Below are 17,234 nucleotides of genomic sequence, written 5' to 3'. Positions count from 1 at the left end.
GCATAACTCGGGTAGTGTGTCACTTTGAGGAAAAAACTAACTCCAGGACTCTAGTCGCAAATGTTTCATCCTCAGGAGCAGCAAATGTTTCATCCTCGGCATGCGGCCGCGTGTCATCAGAAATGGCTACGCGTGTCAGTGCTGACACGCGTGTCATAGGTTCGCCATCACTGTCTTAGGGTGTGCTCCAATCTGTTGCTGGTGTTTCCCCCTAAGTTCTCCCTTCTTGGCATAGGCAGAGGATCATCAGCTATCTCTGTTCTTCCTGGGACTCAAGCACAGTGGGGCTTTTGGTTTAGAAATTGTCCTATCCTGAACCCCTGGGGTCCTGGGGCCCACACACTTGGCAACCAGCCAGGGATGCCTTAATGGTCTGGGTTGACCTTGGACTGGCTTCTAGGGCCCCGTAAGTAGTCCTCTGTAGTTTTAATCAGGCCAGCTCAAAGGCTTTGTGCTAGGCTGGTGGGTTTGTTCTGGGATAGCTGAAAGTCTTGAAACCCACCCTGGGAGAGCCCCTCCTCGTGGGGATTTCCTTTAACAGAATGAATGAAAACGGACTAGGAAAATGACCCCTGGAGTAACTTCCTCTTATGAGAGCAAGTAGAGCCTGCTTGTGCTGGTTGGTTACATTGTTTGGCCCCCAGCCTACCTGCCCAACTCTTGGACCCTCTCTCTTTTTTAAAAATTATTTTATTGATTTTCGAGAGTGGAAAGGAGAGGGATAGAGAGATAGAAACATCGAATCGGGTGCCTTCTGCACAACCCCCACTGGGGACTGAGTCAACAATGGCAAACTGTGTATGTGCCAAACTGAGTATGTGCAGCAACCAGAGCATGTGCCCTGACCGGGAATCGAACCGAGACCTCCTGGTTCATGGGCCGATGCTCAACTAACTACTGAGCCACGCCAGCCGGGCCCTTGGACCCACTTTCTGACCTCCCTAGCCAATCTCTGTGTCCTGGACTAGGTTCCCAGTTCCTGGGACCTCTGCCTTCCAGTTGGATTTTGCCTGTGGGAGGCACTTCCAGGAGAATGGAGGGTGGGAGCAGAGAGAGGCCAGGGTATTTCTTCCCACCGCTTCTCTTCTACATGAGACGGCTCTGGTACTGGCAGCCTCCTCATCAGCTGCAGCTCCTATTTTGTGTCCCTTCTCCAGGACTCTAGTGCCCTTCCTTCCTCCTACTGTTTTAAGGCATGATTATCTCTTCCCACTGTTGCTAAGCTCTGGCTGATTCCCTAAACTCCGTCCACACCCCTGTAAAGGGTCCCTTCACAGAAAGCTTTTTAAGTTAAAAACTTTGCATGTGCCATCCATTTTCCTCCTGGGGAGGTTCTTGATCGATACAGTCATACCAACTTATACTCCTCGACCTGGAAAATCGGAACACCTTTCCAATAAAAAGCAGCCGCCTCTTAGAAGGGGTTTGTATCCATCTTCGACACTCACAGCCAATACAAAATCCAGAGCATGAGTCATAATTTGGTAGGCTGCGGGCTCTTCCATGGCAGGAACACTGTTCTGAGCATCAAGGGATCTTACCCCCCGCCCCACATATAGTAGGTGCTCAACAAATGTTCCCTACAGAGACAGCACCCTTGGGCTCCAAGAGCCTCAGCCTCAGCTCCCTTCTTCCTCTTCTCCTCCCCCACACCACCTGCTGAGCTGCTGGCACCTGTAGGATCTGTATCACCATGCTAGCCAGCTGGATTTATTTCTTATTGTTCTTGACAGAGGAAGTTCATTCACGTGATTTTTTTTTTGCAGTATCCAGAAAGGGTGGGTACACTATGTCCTGTGATGAAAAGCTTGTGGAGGAATGCAGGCTTTAGTTTCACCCCCACATTGTTGCTATTCCTATGAGAATTGTCCCCCCTCACGCAGACACCGTCTCCCCGACCCCACACAAAAGCCTTGAAACATTTAATTTTGAGATATGAGATTATAGTCTATGCAATGAGACAGGATGAGATGAACATGAGTAGCCCCTGAGTGTGTTATACCTGAGCCTTTCCCAAAACACTGCAGAGGAATTATTCAGTCTAGACAGCCAAGAGGCAGGTTATTTTTTCAGAAACATTTACATCTGGGAAGGCCTGATTTTTTTTAATATTCTTGGTGGGAAGCAATTTGAACCATGAAGACACACTGAAAGGCAATTGCATCGGAGACTGTGCCTCTGCAATGCATTTCTCTGAGTTTTCTTCCAGGGGCGCTTCAGCATCCACTGGGTGTCCTAGGAACGCTGCTGTGGGTGGGAACCCAGTGTTAGGGGGGCACTTGGGACGGGAGCCCTCCCCAAGGATGAGAAGCTGGAGATGGCTGCCCAAAGTAGGGGGTGTGTGTCAAAGGTGGGTGGAGGGAAGGTTCTCAGGGTGTGCAGGCCCCCAGCTCGCTCGCCTGTGCGGGGACCACGTGCAGAAGCGGCGCGTGGGGGCCTCTGGCGCGCAGCCGTGGTAGGTGCCTGCACCCGGGCCCGGGAGTACCCCGCTTGTGTCCGTGTGCGCTTCTGGGTGGGCGGAGGGCCGGGCGCCGTCTTGCTTCCCACCCCCCCAGGCGTGTGTGTGTCCTCAGCCGAGCGCCAGCCGAGCGGTGCCTGCGCCCGGGAGAACGCGCGCGCACCCGTGCGGGGTGTGTGTGCATGTGTGAGTGTGTGTGTGAGTGTGTGACAGTGTGTGTCAGGTGACTTGGGTCACGCAGTCTCTCTCTCCCTCCTCGGGGAGGAACTGCCGCGCTCCGGTTGAGTCCTCCGCCGGCAGGCGGGAGGGGCGGCGAGGGGGCTCCGGCGCGCAGAGAACCGCGGGACCCAGACCCGGAGGCCGCCCGCCGGGGGAACTCGCGGCCCCCGCCTCCGCCGGCTCCCGCCACGCTCCAGACAAAACCCCAATTCAGATAGGTTGCGAGCGGCCCGGAGGAGGCTGAGCCCCTAGCCCGGAACTCGCCACCCACCCCACCCCACCCCCGGCCGCCGCACGGTGGGCGCGATGAGCCAGGTGCTGGGGAAGCCGCAGCTGGAAGACGAGGACGACGACGAGGAGGATGAGCTGGTGGGGCTGGCGGACTACGGGGACGGGCCCGACTCCTCGGATGCCGACCCGGACAGCGGGGCGGAGGAGGGAGGTGAGCGCGGGGGTCCCCTGCCGGCCCCCCAGCCCCGCGCGTCCTGAGCCGGCACCCCGTCCCGCCCCCGGCCGGGCCGAGCGCGCGGGCCGCGGACTTGGAGGGAATCCAGGAGAACGGAGTTGCGGGGTGGGGGTGGGGAGGGCGCCGGAGGAGCGACTGCAGGCTGCAAAATGGGGGAGCCCGGGTGCCAGCGGCGATGCGGGGACCGGGATCCTTGGGGGAGAGCAGGGAGAGGAAGAGTCTGGGTTGGGGAAACGCGCGCTCGCTGGCCCGCTCCAGGGCGGGTACCTCCCCCACCTCTCACCCGAGCTCCCAGCAGGATCTGGGGGTTGGGGAGGGGAGGGGACCGCCGGGCTCGCCCTGGGACCTCTCCCTGAATGCTGCTGTGGAAGCTGAGGTCAGATGTCGTGGCTAAAAAAGGCAGCCGGCGGCAACGTGACTGGCAGGGTCGTCGGCAGCTGCGGGTGTCAGTCTTGCCCTGTGTCGTCGCGGGAGGGGTCCTGGGGCCGCCCAGGTCTGCGGCTTAGGGGCACCCGGGGAGATGCACCCAGGTGATGTGGGAGTTGCCGAGTGGCCGAGGGTTTCCCGGGATCCAGGCAAACACGGTTGTTAGGACACCGTATCTGCGCTCAGTGTCACCATCTGGGCAGGACTCTGCCTGTCCTGGAGAGAGCGCGTGGTGGGGAAATACATGCCGCTCAGAAGTAAACTGTTTACTGTTGATGAAGCGGATTTAGCAGTTGTTCAGCCTGTGTGTGTGTGTGTGTGTGTGTGTGTGTGTGTGTGTGTGTGTGTATTTGGGGGCGGAGGGGGGTGTCCTGTATTTAATTCTTAAGGCCTAAGGAAGCTGAGAGTTTTTTGGGCTTCCAGAAAGGTTCACTTTTTTTTTTTCTTTCTTTCTCCTTTTTTCTCCAAAGCAAGGGAAAAGTTCTTTATTGTAAGGTCACTTGAAAAGGTCCCTAGGAGGAGGCTGGTAAACGCAACATCAAGGTGAAGCTGTGTGCATCCAATGAAGGGACTGGTTTTAAACATGTGCACTTTGAAAAAATCCTGGGGGATGAAAGTACCTCTGGGACTGTTGATTTTGAAGAACTTTTACTGAAATTCACTGAACTTATTTTAAATTCCCTGTCCAAAGCCTTGGTCGGGAGAACGCTTTCATTATTTTGTTTATGGTAAGTGCGGAATTCAGTGAATCAGAAAGGGAAGAAAGTGAACTAAACCTTGAGCCTGAGAGATGAGAGAAGCGCGCCAAGTCACCCCTGTTCATCGTGGTCTGTCTCCTGGGAGGGTTTGTGCTGATTCCCCGTTTGCTTTAACCGGTGTGGGCACCTGTGCCCTTCTCTCTTCTGCACCCTCCACAATTGGTCCCACAGCTGAGCCCGTGGTTACACTTTTGTAGATGGAGGCGTTCAACCCTTTTGTTGGAGTCCCTAGGGCTACCTTTGGTAATGAAATTGTTCTGTCACTTCATTATTATTCAAATTGCATGTGTTGGCTCCTCCTAGTTTCTCGGGAGACTTGAGGGATTCAGAATGCGGTTTTATTTGCAAGGTATTTGAAATGGTAGACACGCAATAGGGTGTATTTGTGATACTCTAAAAAAAAAAAAAAGGAAAATGAGAAAGAGACTGTGTGGGGAGGAACCGCCCTGTAATGTGATCCTGTCCTGGGGGCCAGAGGACCTGTTCATTCTGCAGCCCTTTAAGGGGGCATTTTAAAAACTGGTTTGGGGACTTAAAATCGAAGTGAAAGGAAAGCTTTGCCTCAGGGGTGGGCTTCCCCAGGGCCTGGCCTCCATGCTCCCCACTGCACCTAACCTAAAGGCACACCCACCCAGAACTGACCCTTTTGATGACTTCACTGATAAAATCCTCCCTTGTGAGTTCTTTGCTCAACCTGGAATGTTGCTATAAAATAAAAGCACTGAGTATATGTATGTGGTAGGAGGACCCAAGAATGAAAATTTGCTCCCTCAGACATTACTGAAGCTGGGCCTTTCTCCACGCGGGCCTGCGGTGGATAGCTGGTCTGTTCTCGGAAGACTCCCTCTATTAGTTCAGGCTCCTGTGCCTTTCACGTGTTCCTGGTTTTGATTTGGGGCTGTGGGCCTGAATCTCTGTCAGAACATGGGCTTTCTAGAGGAGCAGATAGGCTCCTTGGCCAGCAATTCTAGGAAAGGCTGTCCCTGACAACAGTCACGCCCGCTGATACGGTCCCTGGGAGTCGGGGTGAGGGAAGAGGTTAGGAGTTGTGACTTCCATTCCTGGGACCTTAAGGTGCCACCAAAGGGTCATCTCGATTTCCATTGTGCCCTGGACACATGTTGCATTATAACCCTGTGTTATTTGTGGTAAAATTTACACTTGCCTACTCTCAAACTTAAAAAAGGGGTGGGTGGAGAGGGACTCACTCTGAGAACATTTGGATGTGGTGCGGTTTGAACAGTGAGCAAAGCATGTCTCTAATGAATGCTCCTCCCCCTTCACTTTCTTGATAGACTTGGTTTAGTGCTGAGCTCAGTGGAAACCTGGGGCTTTTTCCATGAGTTCAGAAATCTACCCTGGTGGGTGGGATGCAGGACCGAGTAGCATCGCTGGGCAAGAGAAAGTGGATTGAAGGTGGGTAGCGTGATTTTCATTTCCCATAGTCTTCCAAGGAACCTCCAATTTTATTTTTAAACCGAGTGCCTTGTAGTTTTACCACATTGTGCTAAGTTTGAAAATGTAGTGGGCCAAGGTGAGACTTAACTTGCACTTCCCTGGCTTGCACTCCAGACTTTATTCATGAATACCGGGAGTGTTCTCCGGTACTTTAGTTCTCCTAAGGACATACTTGGGCACCTCTCAACGCCCCTTTCAGGGCACTTAATCAGAGATAGGTGAATCTGTCTCACCTTCAACTTCCATGCTCCAGATAAAACTGCTGTGCAATAAATAATTAAGCCATTGGAAACAATTGCATCAAAAGTAATGATTGTTTTTTTTGACACATGGACTTTAAATCTTTAGGAAACTGCTGTGCTTTAAAAACTGTAATAATAAGGAAAGCAATTAAAAGACCATATGCAATAAAAAAGTGAAATTGTTTTTTCCCTAAAGTCCCAATATTTAAGGGAAACCTGGCTAAGACAGCTGCTCACCCACAGTCCAGCTGAGTGCAGACTTGTTTCCATGGCAGCCTGTGTACTCTCTTAGGGTCTGAGGAAGTGACAGTTTAGGTGGTTACTGGAGGCACGTGCGCGCGTGCGCGCGCGCGCACACACACACACACACACACACACACACACAATCCAAGGTCAGGTGGTATTTCCTTGATGGGTGTAAATGCTGTGACTCCAGCAATTCATATCTATTAATCATTAGTGTCAGGTTTTTCCCACTTAAAATGATTTAAAAATGAGTGAATTCATCTTCTTGCAGCTTATTGAGAGTAAGCAGAGATCATTGTTCTTCCGATATGCCAGAGATACCAGGGGACTTTAGTGCAGCCACAACATGGTGTAGAACTGAGCGAGGTTTAGGAGAGGGTCAAGTTCGTGAAAATGTAAATCCCTTTCCTTGTAGATCTGCCTTGACCAAAAAGAGTTGGGGTAACTACAGCCCTGTCCATAGCTAATCTCTTGGGTTTTCTTCTGGCCCTGAAAATACGAAGATATGTAAGAGTTGGAATAGATGTAAATACAGAATAGTTTTAAATTATGTGACCAAGGCCACCTTTAGGCACAGTGCTTGTTTGAATACATATAGTTAGAGAGTATACATATATTTATACACTGAGTGGCCAGATTATTATGATCTCTGAACACATAATAATCTGGCCACTCAGTGTATATCCTATATAATAAAAGACTAATATGCAAATTGTCCCCTCGACCAGGAGTTTCACCAGCAGGCAGGCCGGCCAACTGCCCATGTCCCCTCCCCCTGGCCAGGCTGGCCAGACCTCACCCATGCACGAATTCATGCACTGGGCCTCTAACATATATATATATTGAGTGGCCAGGTTACTATTCATTCAGAGATCATAATAATCTGGCCACTCAGTGTATATATTGTTGTTAACCCTCACCGGAGGATATTTTTTCCATTGATTTTTAGAGAGAGTGGAAGGGAGGAGGAGGAAGAGAGGGAGAAAGAGAAAAATCCATGTGAAAGAGACACATTGATTGGTTGCCTCCTGCACCTGCCCCACTAGTGCCAAGGATCGAACCTAAAACCTAGGTTCATGCCCTTGACCAGGAATCGAACCTGGGACCCTTCGGTGCTCCGGCAGACGCTCTAACCATGAGCAACACCGGCCAGGGGAGAGAGCATAGTTTTATGTCAGATGTTTTATAAACTGATTCAGTGTATCATAGAATCTTGATTCTCTACTCTTATCAGAGACTCCCATTTTAATATTAGAACAGACATAGGGTAGTCTAATAGAAATAAGAGGCAGAAACATCAAGTTCTGGATAAGGTGTGTGGCTCTGAATTTTCAGTCCCTTGGCGACTGTGTCTCTCTCAGAGTTCACTGCTTGCTTTATTTAGTCTCTCATACCCATAGCTCTTGGTGACACATTTTACTTCCTACCACACCACTTCTTTCCTGCTCATTTTTCTTCTTTCTTTATCTCCTTTATTCTTCCTTCCTTCCTTCCTTTTTTCTTTTTTTTTTTTTTTTTTTTTTTACCCTTTCATTCTCTCTCTTCAGCAAAAGCCTTAAAGCTCTCTTATGAGAGTGGTTTTCCCTGGTACTTCCCTGACACTCGGACATAGATTCTTCACTCCTGGTCTAAAGCCTACAGGGAACTGGTCGACTTCTCCTCCTGAGGACGTCTGGGGCAGACTCAACTCGGTGTCTCAGTGTATAAAGTAGAGGACTACATAACACCAACCTTGATCACTCTCAAAGCAATTGTTTAAAAAAAGTGCACAAGAACAAATTTCCCTTTTTGCAGGAACATTGGTAGACCAGAATACATTAGAAATGTTATTGGATACATATTTTAAGGAAATATTCGTAGAGGGAATCATGCTTTTTAGTTACTTGCTAGTGTGATGTGAGAGGATTTTGTAGAGAAAGATTTGGTCTTTACATATAAATAAAAGTCACATTTATGCCTTTGAGAATGTTTTATTGGCATTTAATTCTCCATACTATGTAGTTAATCAGATGGACAGTGAATCTTCATGATTTTGCAGTCTCTTGTTGATGGCACTATTATTATGCATGTATTTAATTTCCACTTGCATTGGAATTTCTTACTAAACTCCTGGATCTTGCATGTGTAAGTAGTTCCACTGATCAGAAATATAAAGGCACATAGATAATGTTGCAAATAGAATCAAGGCCTCTTCCTAAAACCATAAATAAATAGAACCTCTAGGCTTTGTTGACCCCACAGAATACTGATAAGGAAGAAATGCTAACTTTCCCTTATGGCTGAGTGAGCCTTGCACTGTGGTCACATTCCACAAAAAAGACCTCTTTACCTACCTAGGCTTGGGCTGGGGTGGGGACGGGGGGGGGGGGGGGGTGGGGGCGGGAGGAGAAGGGTTTTGTGTGTGTACTCACATGCTGATAGAGACTGATAGGTGAATAAATAATGACTCAAGGGCTAAGGGACATGTAGAGGGTCACACAGCTGATAAAGGACAGAGCTGGGACTTGAACCCCAGTCTAGCACTAACCCAGTACGTTTTAAACCATTCAACTTGCCATCTCTTTGCTACCACGTTATTCTTATTCTTTCATTGAATCTTTGTTTTAGTTCCCCATTTTGGGTCTGTTTAAAGGTGCCGCCTCTGGGAGAACTTAATTATAATAGCTCTCAGTTGTATGATACATCTATAGATCCACTTCACAACGTATGAAGTGAATTTCTTTCCATGTCTCCCCCTCAGAGAGACCTTGGGCTCTGGGAGGCTGGGCCAACCTTGTTAGAATTGTATAAGGAGGGGCCCATTGCCCTTCACTTCCTGACTTCCAGCTCCTCCTTTGTTGTGACATTCCCAACCCGCAGATCCGCCAGGCCTGGCCCCCAGGTGGCCTTGTACTCCAGCACATGATCCTTCTTTCTTTCTCTTCTTTTTGTATTTCCAAGGCCTAAAGGTTTCTGACTGGGCTTTGCCAGTTACTGATTAAGTAATTAGCCTGCAGGGGTTAAAGACTGAGAATGTCAGGGTTAGAAAACTCCTCCCATAATACTGTTTCTTGGGGAATGAATTTCCCTGGGACCTCCAGCCAGTCTACTTATAAAGCTGGCTGCTTGGTTAAATTTGGTAGTGACAGGACCCAGTGCAAAGTAGGTGAGGTATGTTCCGTGCCCTTGACACGGTAGATAAACTTTCCTTAGGCAGAAAGCTCATCCTCTTGATACCCAGGTGCTGGCCTAGGCCAAAGCCAGATATAAAGTTTCTTTTTAAAGCTTTCAGTTAATTTATCTTCAGATGCTGCTCAGTCACTTGCATTCAGTCATCCTAACCAGCAAACAGCTATGGAGTATTTATTGTGATAAGCCCTGAAGCCTCCGTTTTTCACATCCGTAAAGAACAAATGTTATCAACTTGAAGTTTAGAGATGGCACTGCCTGCTAGGCAGGCGGTCAGTAATGGTAGCTGCTGGGTGACAAGAGCAGGTTGGCTTGAGCTTTTTCTTGGTGGCCAAGGCTAAAACCCAAGTGTGTCCTCGCACTCAACCAGGAAGTTCAGGGACAAAAAGGACCAACAATGCATGGGCAGTCTTAGCAACCTGAATTCCCACCTCAAACCTGTCTGCAACCCCAGTCTTAGGGCCCTTCTGAACTTCCAGACCCTTTTCTCACCTGAGCCACAGGTCAGCAGGCACCCCAGACTCAACAACTTCAAATAGCCTCTTCCCTTTTACCACCCTGGTGAATGCTCTGTCAGACTGGGAACTCAGAGCCTTTTTTCCTTGTCCTGCATGTCCCGTGGACCAGCGGATACAATTGAGTTGGTTTGAACTTCTCATGAATCCATTCCTTTTGCCATGGACCACAGGCCATGCCTGAGTTCTTGGGGTTGGTGAAAGGGCACTTACGGAAAAACATGACTTTTTGGGAAAAATAAATGGGCCCGTAGCAGAATAGGTGGGAGATAGTAGTTTTGGGAAAATGTCTGGGTGTGGTGCAGACTTCTCTTCTTGGCTCAGTCTCAGTCTCTAATCTCCTAACTGGAGATTCGAGTTGCTCCTGGGGAGATTTATGACAAGTGAGTTCTTTCGGGAGGCTCTGCTATAGGCAAATAAAGGATCAGGAACTCGAATGCCTTTAGCTGAAAATACTTTTCATGCCTCAGGGACTTATTCTAAACCCCATCCCTACCTACACATTGACTCCCTCTCAGGATTCTGTTTCCAGAGTGAACTTAAGTGTAAATCTGATCATGTGAGTCTCCCCTTAAGAGCCTTAGTGATTTCTTTATGGCTTTCAGAGTAGAATCCAAACTTCCCAGCATCTCATTCATGAGCTAGTCTGTTACTTCTCGACATTGTATTTTGTGTGTGTATATGAGAGGGACAGACAATTAACAAGAAGACAGCCATAAAGTAAAAAGATAATTTTTATAGTGGTAGGTATTGTTAAGAAGACACAGGGTTGTTAGGAAGTGATGGGGCCTAGATTCCGTCCGAGGAGGTAACATTGCCGCTGGAAGGCCAGTGTGGCTGTAGCATCGGGAGCTAGTGGGGAAGAGGAACCAGGCATGGGATGAGGGTAGCCCACCTGGGGCCTTTGGAAGGCAGCAGGCATTTGGATTTTAGTCTCTATGCTGTGGGAAACCAGTGGATAGTGCAGAGCCTTTTGGGGTTTTTTTGTTGTTTTTTTTTTTGCCTTTGAACTTACATTCCCTAAATTCCAGGAGTGCCAAAATCTCTTCCTGGTGCTATTTCCCCTTCTTCATTTCTTTGATGCCTCCTCTTCTTTAATCCTCAGATGTTATATCTCCAGGCACCCTCTTTCTGAACCCATACACCTAGATAGCAGCGAATTGTCAGTTTTTTCTTGTCTATTTCCCCCTCTAATCACTGAAGGATGAATCTTTACTTTGTGTCTGCAGCCCCTGGCTTAGCCCTGCCTAAAGCTTGGCGGACTTTCAGGGAACCTTTATGAAACAGAACAAACTGCCCTCTGGTAAATTTCACCTCCCTCCTGCGCTTTCTCCCAGTCCTGCTGACACTTTTAAAGAGCCCTCTGTGGGGGTCCATCGAATCCCAAATCCTGTGGTTCCTTTCCGATTGCCTTTTTAAGCACTAGCCCTTTTTGTCCCCCCTTTCACAGCAGCCAGCCCTCATTCTCGTCACTCTTTTCACCCTTCTTAGGTTCGTATTAAACTCGAGTAAGTGGGTGATGCTCAGGGAAATGGTGGAGAGAGCCCAGACCCCCCCAGGAGGCCGGAAGGTGGGTTGTTTACCTTCCTGAGGCAAACTCCCTGCTTCCCACTCCCAGAGTGGACTGAGACCTTCTGAGGAACCCCATAGGGTTTCAGAAGCTGAGATAATCAAGGAAACGCAGGAGAATAAGATAAGAGGGGAGGTTTTTGTCAGCAGTCCTTTCTGAGGTAAGAAGCCTCTCCTGATCAACAGCAGTGGCCTACAAAACGTTTTTTTAACTGTGGTCCACAATAAAAAAATACACTTATATTGTGAACCAGCATCCACATATGTATAAATAAACCTAGCCATGCTTACTCTTTTTTTTTTTATTCATTTCAGAGAGAGGAAGGGAGAGAGAGAGAAAATCATCAATGAGGAGAGAGAATCATGGATCAGCTGCCTCCTGCACGCCCCCTACTGGGGATCGAACCTGCAACCCAGGCATGTGCCCCTGGCTGGAATCGCACCCAGGACCGTTCAATCTGCAGGCCAACGCTCTATCCACTGAGCCACACCGTTTAGGGCGCCATGCTTATTCTTAGTATGCATGATGTACTTTGATATTTTCTCGCCTCTACCCTTTTTTGTTGTTGCAGTTTTTGTTGAATGCCATTTGATTGGTGGGGTGGCTAAGGCTCTGGGCAAGGACTCCACCAATGGGTATATAAATCTGAGTTCAAAGATATTTTTTCTTCAGTTCTTTAAAGATCCTGTTCTATTCCCTTCTCTTCTTGTACCCCGTGTTGTTAAGAAGTCTGATGTCTTTCTGATTTCTTTGTGGGTAATTGTTTTCCTCTTCTGATAGTCTGCAGGATTTTATTACTATTCTTAATGTTTTGAAGTTTTGCTATGGTAATTATAGGTGTGAGCTTATTTCTGTTTACATTTCTCTCTCTGTTCCTTTTGAGTTTTATCCTTTCTTAGTTTGGGAAAGGCTTACCTATTATTTAGTTAAATATTGCTTTCCCGTATATTCTGTTTTCTTCTTTTGGATTTTCTTTGGCACATAGTGGGACTTCTGAGTCTTATTTCTGATGTCACTTTAATTTTCATCTCACACCTTCCAGTGCACTATCCCTTTGTACTCACTGCATTCTAAGAGAGTTTGACTTTCTACTTCACTATTACCCTCTTTACCTGCGTTTATTCTGCTTTTCAATCCATTCATTCCCGAATTACATTTTTATTTCCAAGATCTCTAATGCCCTTTGTCATGACTGCTCTTATTTGAAAATTGTTCTTGTTTCATGAATGTCATATTTTCTCTCGTCTCTGTGTATTTTATACTTACCTTGAAAGTTCGCTCTGATTCCATGATGAACTCAGCTTCAGGCGTACATTCTCCCATTTGGTGAGCCTCTGCTCTCTGCTACCATTTGGCTGTCCTCTTTTGAGGAAATGTCTGAAGGGAAGATGGTGCTGCTTCCACGCCTTGAGCCCCACACGCACTGTGGTGGAAGTTGGGTGAGGTTAACGCATTTGGAGCGTGGTTGCTCCCCGTTCTTCCAGAGCATCACTAGCACTGCCTTCCCTCTCACACCCCAGCTCCTGGGTTCACTGCGCCCACCTGGAAGGTGTTCTAGAGTATGTGTGGGATGGCGTTCGGTACCTGGGCAGTGGTGCACAGTTTATCTCCTTGGCTCTCCTCACTTTGATTCTCCAAATAATGACCCTGTTGGTTGTCTTCCTGCCCCTTCCTGGTTGGGCTTCCACCAGTTCTTGGACTTCCACCAGTTCTAGCTTCTGCAGCAGAACCCTTCCATCCATGTCCAGGGCTGGCTGCAGGTTCCCTCTTCAATCTGATCTTTGTGTTTCTTAGGGAATTTTCAACCATTAGTCAGTTTTGAGTGTTCCTTTTGGTTCCAAGCTCAGCTGAGCTTGAAAATGTCCATGTTTATTTGTTCATCTATTAATTGTTTATACCTTCTCTATTCTTTTTAGGGATTTAATATGAAGAGGTGAAGACTGTGACATGTTATTAGTCTGATACTTTTGAAACTGGAAATCCTGTGTTCTTTCCTTTTTTGGTTTTGCTAATCCTCACTCGATATTTAGAAAGAGAGAGAGAGAGTGAGAGAGAAAGAGAAAGAGAAATACCATTGAAAGAGAGACACATCAATTGGTTGTCTCCTGCATGCACCCCAACCGGGCTGGGGATCGAATATGCAACCCACGTATGTGCCCTTGACTGGGAATTGAACCTGTGACCCTTCGGTCTGAGGGCCAACGCTCTAATCATTGAGCCAAATCGGCCAGGACCTGTTTTCTTTTTAAATTCATGCCCTGGTTTTGGTAAGGTTGACTTATAAAGGCAATACTGCAAATGGGTAGCATATAATCACTGATGAAGAAGAAAGCTGGTGACCTTTGGGTAATTTACATCCCTATCACTGCTTCTATCATAGCTCATCACCAATTTGTTGGATTGGGTTAAGCAGAACTGGAAAAGTGTATATGGGTAGGACGGGCTGAGATGTTGCTTATAATAGAGTGGTTTTTGTATACATCTGTGCCTGCTTACTTTATTCATTATTGTTCTACTCAAAATTTTTTTGTTTACCCACACCTCTTGCAAATTCAAACATAAAAATATTATATGTGAAATTAAGTAAGATTATCAAGAATTGTGTGTTTTGGAAAAAATTGTTAGTTACAATAGGGAAGTAAAGGATTACTTTTCAGTCTCTATTTGAGTAGGCTTAGACTCGAGTAAGGGACTGAGAAAGACATAAGAAGAGTAGTTCAGAAGGAAACGAAATAGAAATTTGGAAAAATAATTTAATATATTTAGATCTCTATATTTGCCTATATTCTGCCTTTTTACTTAAAATGGTTTCCTTTCTTGACCTTTCTCCAATCTTCATTATTATTTATTATTTTATTTATTTCGGTCATTCATGAAGCTGTTTTTACAAAATTGAGATATATTTCACATATCATAATATTTGCCCTTTTAAAGTATACAAATGAGTGGTTTTAATATATTCACAAAGGTATGTAATCATCATTCCTATTTAATTCTAGAACATTTTTATTACTCCAAAGAAACCACATGCCTGTTAACAGTCACTTCCCATTTCTCTTCCCTATAGCCCCTGGCAACCACACAGTATCTTTTATTTCTGAATTTATCTCTTCTGGCCGTTTCCTATAAATGGAATCAAACAATACGTGACCTTTTGTATCTGGCTTCTTTCACTTTCAATGTTTATCCATGTTGTGGCATGTATCAGTACTTTGTTCCTTTTTTATATACCACATCTGTTAATCCAATCATCAGTTGATGGCCATTGTATTATTTCTACTTTTTGGCTATTATGAATAATGCTGCTGTAAACATTCATGTACAGTTTTTTGCTTGGACATATGTTTTTATATCTTTGAATATATTCCTAGAAGTGGAATTGCTGGGCCATATAGTGACTCAGTCTTTTGAGGAACGGCCAAACTTTTTTTTCTTTTTTCAAAGCACACCATTTTACGTTCTCACCAGCTGTGTATGAGGGTGCCAGTTTATCCACATCCTCACCAACACTTGTTATTATCTGTCTTTCTTATTGTAGCCATCTTCGTGGATGTGAAGGGGCATCTCACAGTGGTTGTGATGAGTATTTCTCTGATGGTAAATAAGCAAGCATCTCCTTAGTTCATAGAGACCCTGATGAAGGACTTTGCTTTGGAATGCTAACACCAGATCCTTTTCCCGGGCAGTCAGCTCCAGGAAACCTCTACTCTTCACCCTCTAGATTCCTTGCTGGTGGTGCAAAATTGTACAGGTTTTCTCCCCACCCCTCATTACCCCCACCCCCCCCCACCCCCCGCCCGGGACGGTATGAGAGGTTGTGAAATAGCATTTTTCAGTGTTTTGCACTTACTAAAAGCTGGCCCCTCAATGAGTGGGGTGATGTAGTTAGCACTCCCCATATTTGGAAAAGTCGAATTGTCTGTGAATCATAAATCACATCTGAGGTGGAAGTGAAACTCGTCGAATTAACCGCGGTGAAAGCGGCTCACCCTCATTTTTGTTTTGTGGTTTTCTGCAGTCCTGGACTTCAGCGATCCCTTCAGCACGGAGGTGAAGCCCAGGATCCTGCTCATGGGCCTGAGGAGAAGCGGCAAGTCATCGATTCAGAAAGTTGTCTTTCACAAAATGTCTCCCAACGAGACGCTGTTCTTGGAGAGCACGAACAAGATCTGCCGGGAAGATGTTTCCAACAGCTCCTTTGTGAATTTTCAGATTTGGGACTTCCCGGGACAGATTGACTTTTTTGACCCTACATTTGACTATGAGATGATCTTCCGGGGAACAGGAGCCCTGATATTTGTCATAGACTCCCAGGTAAAGCCGGTCTTGGGTACCGTGGGACAGCAGGCCCTCTCCCCCCTGTAGGCAGCCGTCCCCCTGGGTCTAAACAACTTCCTTTGTGATCGTTTAGGTTTGGGGTTTGGTTTTTAGAATGGAAAATAGGCCTCTCTACCAGACAAGCATTTCTCGGTTGGGGGGTCTCAGGGTTTGCAAAGAAGTCTCCCTTCGTGCAACCCTGACCACCAAGTGATGGCGTTAGGGAGCTGTGTAGCAGTTGTGTACGTCTCAGCAAATCACAGATCCAGAAACCTCCCAGATGGAGGGGACCACTTACAGGCCACAGACAGCAGGTATGGGTCCCCCCTCTGATGCAGGTTCTGGGCAACAAAAACATGAATATAAGTTTACGTTTTAATCTGTTTCCTGTGAAGTGCAAGTTCCAAGTATGAAATGTTTTCTTCTGAATTAAAATGATCGTAATTACTGTTAGTGCACAATTAATAAAGTCAGCATAAGTATTGTGTATTTTATGGGTGACTTGAATATAAAAAGTAAAATTTGAGATATAATTGTCTCTCCTAAGAAGATGAATATTTTCCCACTTAATTCATGTGTCCATGCTTGAATAAGACAGGATTTGGCATCAATTCTGTTTGTTTGTTTGTTTGTTTGTTTGCATAGATGTAAGCACTGAGAAGCCTCGCTCACATAAATATGTAGGTGTAGAGATAGGGTGAGTTTTGGTATAGCGTCAACTCAATTATTTACACTCCTTCTAAGTTATATCCCCTAAATTGCCCAGTTTTCTATCACAAAAAATTATTTTTAGTAGTTTCCCAGCAGACATGCTGATTGGGTCTTCTTCAACTTTGCTGAGAGCAAAGAATTGGGAGCACTTTGACTTGGTACCCAGGCATAGAGTCACTCACTTTTTCAGTTATTCAAACCAGCTTTCTGAATTGTCTCTTTGGCAGCCTGGGATTTTATATCCTGAGCCCATGTCAAAGGAGAGGTGGGGGAGGAAAGCAGTGGGACCGTCGGTGTGTCTGAGGCAGGTCAATATAAGAAAGAGTACAGCCCGGCTGGCGTGGCTCAGTGGTTGAGCGTTGACCTATGAACCAGGAGGTCACAATTCGATTCTGGTCAGGACACATGCCTGGGTTGCGGTTCAGTCCCCAGGGCGGGAGGCATGCAGGAAGCAGCCGATCGATGATTCTCTCATGATTGATGTTTCTGTCTCTCTTTCCCTCTCCTGTCCTCTCTGAAATCAATACAAATATATTTTAAAAAGAAAAAAAAAAATAAAGTACAGGCAGCAAGATTGAGATCTTGAGGCCCTTCAAACTCTCCATGTCCAAGTATTTAGAAAAAGTGTCTGTGACGTGTGGCCCAGCCCCAAGGCCCTTCCAAGGGCTCTTTTTTGCAGC

At 46.7% G+C, this 17,234-nt stretch overlaps 1 protein-coding gene across 1 annotated transcript in view; it reads left to right on the top strand.

Annotated features, from left to right (window-relative positions):
• Positions 1–2,711: 2,711 nt before the first annotated feature.
• RRAGD (Ras related GTP binding D) overlaps positions 2,712–17,234 on the top strand; it is a 38,449-nt gene continuing 23,926 nt past the window's right edge. Inside the window, exons 1-2 of the mRNA XM_008149122.3 lie at positions 2,712–3,119; positions 15,545–15,840. Of these exons, the coding sequence (XP_008147344.2) occupies positions 2,984–3,119; positions 15,545–15,840 (432 nt within the window). The 5' untranslated portion in view covers positions 2,712–2,983. The remainder of the gene's footprint in view (positions 3,120–15,544; positions 15,841–17,234) is intronic.

This window comes from Eptesicus fuscus, chromosome 10 (genome assembly GCF_027574615.1).
Source record: "Eptesicus fuscus isolate TK198812 chromosome 10, DD_ASM_mEF_20220401, whole genome shotgun sequence".
Classification (NCBI taxonomy): Eukaryota; Metazoa; Chordata; class Mammalia; order Chiroptera; family Vespertilionidae; genus Eptesicus; species Eptesicus fuscus.
The sequence above is the reverse complement of the archived record's forward strand: the minus strand, read 5'-3'. Positions and strand labels throughout refer to the sequence as shown.